This window comes from Capra hircus, chromosome 8 (assembly GCF_001704415.2).
Source record: "Capra hircus breed San Clemente chromosome 8, ASM170441v1, whole genome shotgun sequence".
Lineage (NCBI taxonomy): Eukaryota > Metazoa > Chordata > Mammalia > Artiodactyla > Bovidae > Capra > Capra hircus.
In genome coordinates, this window is record NC_030815.1 from 59,865,711 (window position 1) to 59,876,520 (window position 10,810).

General features: G+C 48.1%; 1 protein-coding gene across 1 annotated transcript; it reads right to left on the reverse strand.

Moving 5' to 3' along the window:
* Nucleotides 8,755-9,752, reverse strand: LOC102182872 (olfactory receptor 13J1-like). Its single transcript, XM_018052828.1, has one exon. The coding sequence runs from the start codon at nt 9,700-9,702 to the stop codon at nt 8,764-8,766; it is 939 nt and encodes a 312-aa protein (XP_017908317.1). The 5' UTR covers nt 9,703-9,752; the 3' UTR covers nt 8,755-8,763.

Here is a 10,810-nt window from a genome sequence, read left to right on the forward strand (position 1 = left end):
TCTCACACAATAGACTGTGGGCCACGGAAATCAAAGGACTGTGTCCAACTTACCCCCGACCTCTCCAGCGCCCCACACAGGAGCTGCTGTATAAGATCCAGTGCTTTCCTTCTGCTAAAATCCTGATCCCGGATTTCCTGCCTTGAAATCACCCTCCTTCCCCTTTCCCCCATGTGCACACACAGGACGTGATCACAAGGATGAGAGCTTTGGGAGTGTCATCTCCTCCATGCAAGAACAACTGCTCTTTCTCAAGAGCTAAATGAGGAGACAGGTGGGTTTCCTTGCAATTTAAGCATCTGATCAGAACACATTCATGGAAATCAGGAACAGCCCATGAAGCTGTAGGCTTGTGACCCCAAAGAAATAAGACTCTGACTAGAAAATACCATGCTGCCAGGTTACTGCCACCTTGGACGGCAAAATAGGCTCAGGCTGGTACCACAGACAGCAAATGTAGCTCTCTTTGTCCATCAAGATGGGCTGAATTTTGGCTATATTCAAAATGGATAACTAACACGGACGTATTGCACAACACATGGAACTCTACCCAGTGTTATGTGCCAGCCTGGGTGGTGCGGAGGGGTAGGGGGAGAATGGGTTCTTGCATCTGAATGAGTCCCTTCCCTGTTCACCTGAAACTACCTCAATATTGTTCATCAGTTTATACACCAATACAAAATAAAAAGCTTAAAGTTTAAAATAAAAAAGATCTTACAGTGGAAAAAAAAAAAAAGATGAGCAGAGTCTTGCAGCAGTAACACACAGCCTCATGATTTTAGTGACTTACCAGGACAGAGGTTTAGTTCTCACCCTTCGTGTAGTTTGCAGGTTTTCAGGGGGCTCTGTTCCAGGTTGTCATCCTCAGAGACCCTAGCTCCACCCTCTGGGACGTCACCAGTTCTTACAGCTGGGGAAGAACCCAGCAGAGCGTCTCACACTGACAGGTCACTGCTCTGACCCAGAAGCGACATGTGTCCCATCTGACCACAGCCTGCTGCCCTGTGTAATCCTACAAATGCCCAGAGAAGGAGGACCAGACATGCTGCAGAGCATTTTGGTGCAATGGTGTTTTGCAGTAGACTAGGAGGCGGACACGACTGAGCGACTTCCCTTTCACTTTTCACTCTCATGCATTGGAGAAGGAAATGGCAACCCACTCCAGTGTTCTTGCCTGGAGAATCCCAGGGACGGGCGAGCCTGGTGGGCTGCTGTCTCTGGGGTCACACAGAGTCGGACACGACTGAAGCGACTTGGCAGCAGCAGCAGCAGGAAACCGCTCTAACATCTGTCTGACAGGTCTCCCATTCCATCATGTCCTGGAAAGTCAGGTTCACAGAGAATCACTGTCTAATTCTTTCCCCACTTTTAGCCCTCCTGAGAGGCAAGATAATGCCCTGGAAGGAGCCCTAGACTGGGGGTGAGGTGTCCAGGTTTGATTCTTGCCCTTGTTCCCATTCAGCTCTATGACCATCGTTGAGTTTCTCCTTGTGTGAAATGGAATTATTCAATATGTGGTTTCTTACACTCTGTACCATCCCTGAAATATTCCCTCATCTTTCTAGCAACTTCCAACCCAGGTAAATATCATGTCAGTTTCATTGGCTGGCAAATCTAGTTTGAACCATTTCATTCTTATTTTAAGCTTCAGACATGATTTTAAAAGGAAGGTGAGGAGCACATGAAGAAGCTTCTGTTAGAATGACCCAGAAGTGCCTGCATCTGGATTCCCGCGTCACTCCACACCGTGACGGCAGAGCTGGTGAGTGTGAGCTTTGGAGTCAGACCGCCAAGCCCAAGTCTGAGACCTGCCACTTGCTAATGGCTTTCTCAGTCTCATCCTCCTTACCTGTAGGGATAAGAATAGTATTTCCTTGTGGGGGAATTTTGAGGATTTAGTGAAAGGTGCAAACGGACGTTTGCGCAGGGTAAGTATTCAGCAAGAGGTAGTGGATATTGTAGTATCACTTTGTTCCCTTCTCCAAGCAGGTATTCTGGTTTCTGTATGATTAAAAAAGATTTCAGGAGAATAGTCAACATGCTAGATGGATTCTCCCTGCCTCCTACCTGTTGTCCAGTGACATTAGTGCAGGCAGGTGGCTGAGCAGATGACAGGTGAGGTGACCTGAGGCTTGGGAGAGCAGAGTGAGGGAGTGCTGAGTTCATTACCAGCAGACACACTGTGCTGGGGTGGGCCAGGATCGAGGCCCCGAGCCCCCGAGGCCCAGCCTCCTGGTCCCCTGTTATGTAGACATCTCTCCTGCTCCCTGCCTTCTGGGACTCGTAGTCCCTGCCCAATTTAAAGTTCACACTCTGCAATGACACAAGTTTGCAGACTTGGCACAAGGTGGCTTCAGAGACTCCAGGTTCCCTGTGATGCCCCAGGAGGGCCTGGTTGGGTGACGTGGGCACAGGAGAGACACTGGACAGGAATCTGAAGACCAGGTCTCACTGCAGCCCTGCCCCTTGGACCTGAATCTTGGGGGCTATGAAGTGGGGTGTCTCCTGGCAGGAGTGCTGCAGGAACCCGTGCTCATGAAAGGTTGTTATAGTCTAGTCGCTAAGTTGTGTCTGACTCTTTTTGTGAATTTTGTGACCCTGTGGACTGTAGGCCACCAGGCTACTCTGTCCATGGGTTCTCCTACACAGAAATGCTGGAGTTGCCATTCCCTCCTCCAGGGGATCTTCCCAACCCAAGGATCGAATCTGTGTCTCCTGCGCTGGCAGGCGGGCTCTTCGCCCCTGAGCCAGCCGGGAAGGTCAAGGAAAGGGAATTGCTGTGCGGGGTGAGGCCTGGGCCCCTGTGACGGGCGCGAAGTCAGTGATTGCGCTGGGCGTGTGAGTTTCTGCAGGCCCCCTTTCGTGTTTCCCTTCCCGTGCCTTTCTCTTTCCTTCACAAGAAACGATGACAACTTGACAGAGCTTAAGGACTAAAAACAGCCTTAAATAATGCAGCAGCAATTGCACATTTTCTGAATAAACTGTGATGTGTCTCTGGGAATATCTTTTTGTCAAGAACACAGGTTGAAATGAAACATTGGAAGATTGTCACCGCTCGTTTTCTAACTGCTGAGGAAAGGGACCATCTTGCCACTCCGTGGATGCCCACAGACAAGCTCCCCCTAGCCCTCCCGCCACCTCCAGCCTACTCTTTTCTTCCCCATCTCTGAGGGCGTCTCTCACGGTGGTGTGATATCTACCCAAAAAACCCAGAAGCTCAAGCACCAAACCACAGTCTCCTCCTTCCTCAGCCATCTCTGCCATCAGCCCAATGTCCCCAGACATCAGCTCCACGCTCTCTGCCTGACCGCCCACCTGGGTCAGGCCCCATCCATGCTTCCTCACTTCCTGCCCTCAGGCATGGGCACTTCTCCTCTGTGCTCTATCTGGAGCCATGCAATCTTCCATTTCTCAAAAATAATACTATCCTATAAATTCCAAGTCATGTTCATTTTAGAAGTATTGAGCAAGGTTGGAAAGAATAATGAAGAAAGCAAATCAATCTGCAACTCCATCACCTGTAGGAAACAATTGTTGGTTAATATTTTGTCATAATTTCCCAGGAATTTCTATATACATCAGTTCAGTTCAGTTCAGTTCAGTCGCTCAGTCGTGTCCAACTCTTTGTGACCCCACGAATCACAGCATGCCAGGCCTCCCTGTCCATCAGCAACTCCAGGAGTTCACTCAGACTCACGTCCATCGAGTACGTGATGCCATCCAGCCATCTCATCCTCTGTCGTCCCCTTCTCCTCCTGCCCCCAATCCCTCCCAACATCAGAGTCTTTTCCAATAAGTCAACTCTTCACATGAGGTGGCCAAAGTACTGGAGTTTCAGCTTTAGCATCATTCCCTCCAAAGAAATCCCAGGGCTGATCTCCTTCAGAATGGACTGGTTGGATCTCCTTGCAGTCCAAGGGACTCTCAAGAGTCTTCTCCAACACCACAGTTCAAAAGCATCAATTCTTTGGCGCTCAGCCTTCTTCATAGTCCAACTCTCACATCCATACATGACCACAGGAAAAACCATAGCCTTGACTAGATGGACCTTAGTCAGCAAAGTAATGTCTCTGCTTTTCAATATACTGTCTAGGTTGGTCATAACTTTTCTTCCAAGGAGTAAGCGTCTTTTAATTTCATGGCTGCAGTCACTATCTGCAGTTATTTTGGAGCCCCTCAAAATAAAATCTGACACTGTTTCCACTGTTTCCCCATCTATTTCCCATGAAGTGATGGGACCAGATGCCATGATCTTCGTTTTCTGAATGTTGAGCTTTAGGCCAACTTTTTCACTCTCCACTTTCACTTTCATCAAGAGGCTTTTTAGTTCCTCTTCACTTTCTGCCATAAGGGTGGTGTCATCTGCATATCTGAGGTTATTGATATTTCTCCCAGAAATCTTGATTCCAGCTTGTGCTTCTTCCAGTCCAGCGTTTCTCATGATGTACTCTGCATATAAGTTGAATAAGCAGAGTGACAATATACAACCTTGACATACTCCTTTTCCTATTTGGAACCAGTCTGTTGTTCCATGTCCAGTTCTAACTGCTGCTTCCTGACCTGCATACAGATTTCTCAAGAGGCCTGGAATGTCAGGTCCATGAATCGAGGCAAATTGGAAGTGGTCAAACAAGAGATGGCAAGAGTGAACGTCGACATTCTAGGAATCAGCAAACTAAAATGGATTGGAATGGGTGAATTTAACTCAGACGACCATTATATCTACTACTGCGGGCAGGAATCCCTCAGAAGAAATGGAGTAGCCATCATGGTCAACAAAAGAGTCCAAAATGCAGTACTTGGATGCAATCTCAAAAATGACAGAATGATCTCTGTTCGTCTCCAACACAAACCATTCAATATCACAGTTATTCAGGTCTATGCCCCAACCAGTAATGCTGAAGAAGCTGAAGTTGAATGGTTTTATGAAGACCTACAAGACCTTTTAAAACTAACACCCAACAAAGATGTCCTTTTCATTATAGGGGACTGGAATGCAAAAGCAGGAAGTCAAGAAACACCTGGAGTAACAGGCAAATTTGGCCTTGGAATGTGGAATGAAGCAGGGCAAAGACTAATAGAGTTTTGCCAAGAAAATGCACTGGTCATAGCAAACACCCTCTTCCAACAACACAAGAGAAGACTCTACACATGGACATCACCAGATGGTCAACACTGAAATCAGATTGATTATATTCTTTGCAGCCAAAGTTGGAGAAGCTCTAGAGAGTTAACAAAAACAAGACCAGGAGCTGACTGTGGCTCAGATCATGAACTCCTTATTATCAAATTCAGGCTCAAATTGAAGAAAGTAGGGAAAACCACTAGACCATTCAGGTATGACCTAAATCAAATCCCTTATGATTATACAGTGGAAGTGAGAAATAGATTTAAGGGCCTAGATCTGATAGATAGAGTGCCTGATGAACTATGGACAGAAGTTCGTGACATTGTACAGGAGACAGGGATCAAGACCATCCCCATGGAAAAGAAATGCAAAAAAGCAAAATGGCTGTCTGGGGAGGCCTTACAAATAGCTGTGAAAAGAAGAGAGGTGAAAAGCAAAGGAGAAAAGGAAAGATATAAGCATCTGAATGCAGAGTTCCAGAGAATAGCAAGAAGATATAAGAAAGCCTTCTTCAGCAATCAATGCAAAGAAATAGAGGAAAAGAACAGAATGGGAAAGACTAGAGATCTCTTCAAGAAAATTAGAGATACCAAGGGAACATTTCATGCAAAGATGGGCTCGATAAAGGACAGAAATGGTATGGACCTAACAGAAGCAGAAGATATTAAGAAGAGGTGGAAAAATACACAGAAGAACTGTACAGAAAAGATCCTCATGACCAAGATAATCATGATGGTGTGATCACTAATCTAGAGCCAGACATCCTGGAATGTGAAGTCAAGTGGGCCTTGGAAAGCATCACTACGAACAAAGCTCGTGGAGGTGATGGAATTTCAGTTGAGCTATTTCAAACCCTGAAAGATGATGCTGTGAAAGTGCTGCACTCAATATGCCAGCAAATTTGGAAAACTCAGCAGTGGCCACAGGACTGGAAAAGGTCAGTTTTCATTCCAATCCCAAAGAAAGGCAATGCCAAAGAATGCTCAAACTACTGCACAATTGCACTCATCTCACATGCTAGTAAAGTAATGCTCAAAATTCTCCAAGCCAGGCTTCAGCAATACATGAACCGTGAACTTCCTGATGTTCAAGCTGGTTTTAGAAAAGGCAGAGGAACCAGAGATCAAATTGCCAACATCCTCTGGATCATGGAAAAAGCAAGAGAGTTCCAGAAAAACATCTATTTCTGCTTTATTAACTATGCCAAAGCCTTCTATATACATACTTATTTATATATCCTTAAGAAAATTGAGATTTTATTGAGTACAAAGTTACTTGTTCTACCTTTTTTTATGTTAATTACAGTGTGAACATTTCCCATCATCAATTATTCTTCAAAAAATAAGATTTACAATGGCTGTGTCACAGTCCATTATTGGGCTCCATCAGAATTTATTTACACATTCTGCCCCAGTTGGACATAATGAGTCTTACAATTTTTTGTTACCCAAAATACCTCTGTGATTAATATCATATAGATAGACAAATAGATAAATCATTGTACCTGTAAAAATTTTCTCCAAGTAATTCCTAAAAGTAGAGGTGTTGGGTCAAAGGGTGTGAAGTTTCAAGTCTCTTGATTCATACCCACAACTTACTTGGCAGGAAGTTCATATAAATGTATTCCCACCCTCACCAGTTATTATGACATTACCTGCTTCACTGCACTATAGTTAACAATATATGTTAGAAAAATTCTTTGTTAGTTTCATGGGTGAAGTATGGTGTCTAATCAGTGACCCTGCTAAAAGTAAGTGTGATTGTAAACTCCCAGTTCCCACAGCATGAAGTCCAAACTCCTGGCACGGCATCAGAGGCCTAGCAGAACATCTCTGCAGAAGCTTCGCCCTGGCTTGGTTAGCTGCGGGCTGTGGGCTGTGCTGCTCTCCTCTGTGCCTCTGTTCTGACCAACAGAGGAAGCAGGAAAGGGACTGGAGGGTACCTGAGGGCTCAGACAAGGACTGTGCTTACCTACAGGGTGCAGGAGAGCTGGCCTGTTGCTCGGTGGCCGAGCTCTCCCATCAAACAAGATGGTACCACTGAGGCCAGAGAGGGCAGGGAATGGAGACGCTCTCAAGTCTGAGTCCGTTTCCTCTGTGTGTTCAAACCTGGGAAGAGGCTGAGCTCCAGGAAGAGGTGGAAATGGCAGGCTCTTAGTAGGTGGGTTGAAGACGGGTAAAGCAGAGTCTCCCCAAGGCCACATGAAGCCTGGATGCTCGGCAGGGAAGCAATGGAGCGGCTGCTGCTAAAGCGATAGAGGAAGCCAGACCCTCAGTTGCTCCGGTGACCAGCGTCCCAGGGCCAGGGCTGGGCTAGAAATCTTGGGGGCTGAGCCTCGTCACTGCCTCTGCCCAGGTGCTAGATATTGCCTGTCATCTGTGAACTTCATCTCAGCTCTGATCAGATTTGGGGAGGACCCCAGGCTCTGCCCTACCTTGATGTGTTTTCTGTTTAGTTAAGAAACCAGTGTGGGCTTGGGGTTGGGCAGGGCCAGACCTTGGGACAGAGTAAAATCCGGTATTACTGGCTCTTGCTGCTAAGTCACTTCAGTCGTGTCCGACTCTGTGCGACCCCATAGACGGCAGCCCACCAGGCTCGCACATCCCAGGGATTCTCCAGGCAAGAATACTGGAGTGGGTTGCCATTTCCTTTTCCAATGCATGAAAGTGTAAAGTGAAAGTGAAGTCGCTCAGTCGTATCCTACACTTAGCGACCCCATGGACTGCAGCCTACCAGGCTCCTCCATCCATAGGATTTTCCAGGCAAGAATACTGGAGTGGGGGGCCATTGCCTTCTCTGTACTGGCTCTTAGAGCAACACTGAAATAAAGCAGGAGGAGCACAGTGAGAGGTGCAGAGTGGGAAGGCTTCCTGGAGGAGTTGTCGTTCAAGATGGGCCTTGAGGTGGGGGCAGGGGTAAATCAGGAGTTGGGGATTAACAGATTTTCAGTACTCTATATAAAATAGGAAAACAACAAGGACCTCATGTGTAGCTTAGGGAATTACATTTTAAAAATAAAAAGACGGGCCTTGAGGATCAGGCAGTCCTTTTACACATGGAGCTGTGTGCTGGGTGGGGGCTGCCTTGTGGCAAGAACCAAGAAGGGCACAGAGCCAGGCATTGCTGGGCGCACGAGGCTCCGGCCGGGTTGGTGTGTGCCGCTGACAGGAGGGAGTCTGTGGGGCAGAGGGTGGGGAAGGGGGTTGGTCCTGACCAGCAGGGACAGGCTGCAGGGGTCTGGAATGCACCCAGCAAAGCCCTTTCAATTCATCCTGAGAGCTCTGGGAGCCATTCAGGGGTTTCAGCCAAGAGAGAGACATGATCAAATAGACTTTTCCGAAATATCCCTCTGGATGACCCTTGGAGAGTAGATTGGGAGGAACAAGATTGAAATCTTGAGGCCAGCCGGGAGGCTGGTGTGAAGATGCGGGGAGTGATGCTGAGAGCTGGCCCAGAGTTCTGCCTGGGGAAGGAACAAAGGTGGAACTGTGAGCTCAGATCTGTGGCAGGATCAGTGGGAGGTGATGCTGCCTTTCTGGGTTGAAGATTCCAGACCCCCAACCCTGAGCCCTACCCATCCTCTCTGTAGGCGAAGGCAGACCTGTGCTGCTAACCTGCAGGAGCCCTGGCCTCCCTCACCTGGAGGTCCGTATCCTGCCCCACACCTTCCTGGCGGCCTCCTTCACCTCCTTGTTCCTCAGGCTGTAGATGACGGGGTTCAGCATGGGTGTGACCACAGCATAGAGGACCGTGAAGACCTCGTCAGAGATACGGGCCTCCTTGCTCTTGGGTTTCATGTACATGAAGATGACGGTGCTGTAGAAAAGCATCACCACGGCCAGGTGTGCTGAGCAAGTAGAGAAGGCTTTGTGGCGCCCAGCGGCTGAGGGTACCCTCAGGGTGGTGGCCAGGATAAGCGTGTAGGACAGGCAGATGAAGGCCAGGGGCACGGGCAGCAGCAAGATGGCACCCACCAGCAGGAAGACCTCACTGATGGACGTGTCACCACAGGCAAGCTTCAGGACTGCCAGGATCTTGCAGGTGAAGTGACTGACCACACGGTGACCACAGAAGGGCAGCCTCATGGCAATGACTGTCTCAGTCACTGACTTGCAGAGACAGAGGACCCAGGCGCCTCCCGCCAGCAACCAGCAGAGCCGGTGGCTCATCAGCACGGGGTATCTAAGGGGCCGGCAGATGGCCAGGTAGCGATCATAGGCCATGATGGCAAGCAGCAGGCACTCTGTGGAGCCTGTAGACAGACTCAGACACATCTGGAGTGCGCAGCCAAGAAAGGAGATGGTCTTCTGCTCTGACAGGAGGTGGACAAGCATCAGGGGCACAAAAGTGGACGTGTAGCAGATGTCCAGGATGGAGAGGTTGCCCAGGAAGAAGTACATGGGTGTGTGCAGGCGGGCATCCAGCAAGCTGACCGCCACGATGCCTGTGTTCCCCAACAGGGTCACCAGGTACATGGCTGAGCACAGAGGGAAGAGCAGGTGCTCCAGGGCAGGGTAACCTGAAAATCCTTTCAGGAAGAACTCGGACACCTCTGTGCTGTTGACTGGCTCCATATCACAGAGCTCTGGAGGGATGCACAGCTGGGAGGCAGGGAAAGAGGGTTCAGGGTTTAGGTGTGAAGCATATTGCTAGAGCCTTTTCGAGCCCTGACACACTTTCTCTCTGAGACTTTGGGCAGTCCCCATACTTCTTCCAGTTTTCAATAGATCCACGTGAAAAATGAGGATTGATGTGGGTCAGAATTTCTCTAAGAGAGTGTTAATGGAAATGTGGACAATCTGAAAAAGCAATTTGAAACAACGTTGGATTAATCAAAAGTAAATAAATTACTGCAGAGTTTCTCAGAGTCGTTAACACACCACTGTGATTTGTGACTTTCTGAAAGTGATGCAGAGAGTAGGTAGTTCCCAAACTTATTTGACCATAGATCCTCCTTTTACAGAGCACCCATTAACCTTCTGCAAACAAGTATTCTAGCAGCATAGTTTTGGGAACAATGGGCTGGATGAAAGGTCCTCAAATCTTAGAATCACCTGTAAAGATTTTATGAGAATCACCTGGAAAGTTTGTGAAAACACAGAGTTTCTATACTAAGTCTGAGTGATGCTGTTCTGTTGGTCAGGGGACCACACTTTGAGACTCACTGGACTAGATGGTCTCTGAGGGTCCTCCTGGCTTTCAGGAAGCCTTGAGTTGTATCACACTGTTCCCCCGCATGGAGAGGCCTGTCTCATTTATCCCCCAGCCTGCAAAACTCTGACTTGCCTCTGCAGTCAGCTCTGGTCTCCATGCATGAAGCACACGTTGTGCTTGATTGGAGGGGCTCCTGGCCTCTGAACCTATTAGAGGCTTGTCCATCTGTGAGCCCATAAGTCCTGTTTCATCAGCAACTATTGACCTTGATTGACCTTCAGAATTGATCTTCACCATATTCATTGGAAGGACTGATGCTGAAACTGAAGCTCCAATACTTTGACCACCTGATGCAAGGAGCTGACTCATTAGAAAAGACCCTCATTCTGGGAATGACTGAAGGTGGGATGAGAAGGGGAAGACAGAAGATGAGATGGTTGGATGGCACCACTGACTCAAGAGACACGCGTTTGACCAAGCTCTGGGAATTGATGATGGACAGGGAAGCCTGGCATGCTGCAGTTCATG

What these genes read in the sequence shown, in the direction of transcription:
- LOC102182872 (XM_018052828.1), bottom strand. Translation starts at nt 9,702, where the DNA reads ATGGAGCCAGTCAACAGCACAGAGGTGTCCGAGTTCTTCCTGAAAGGA.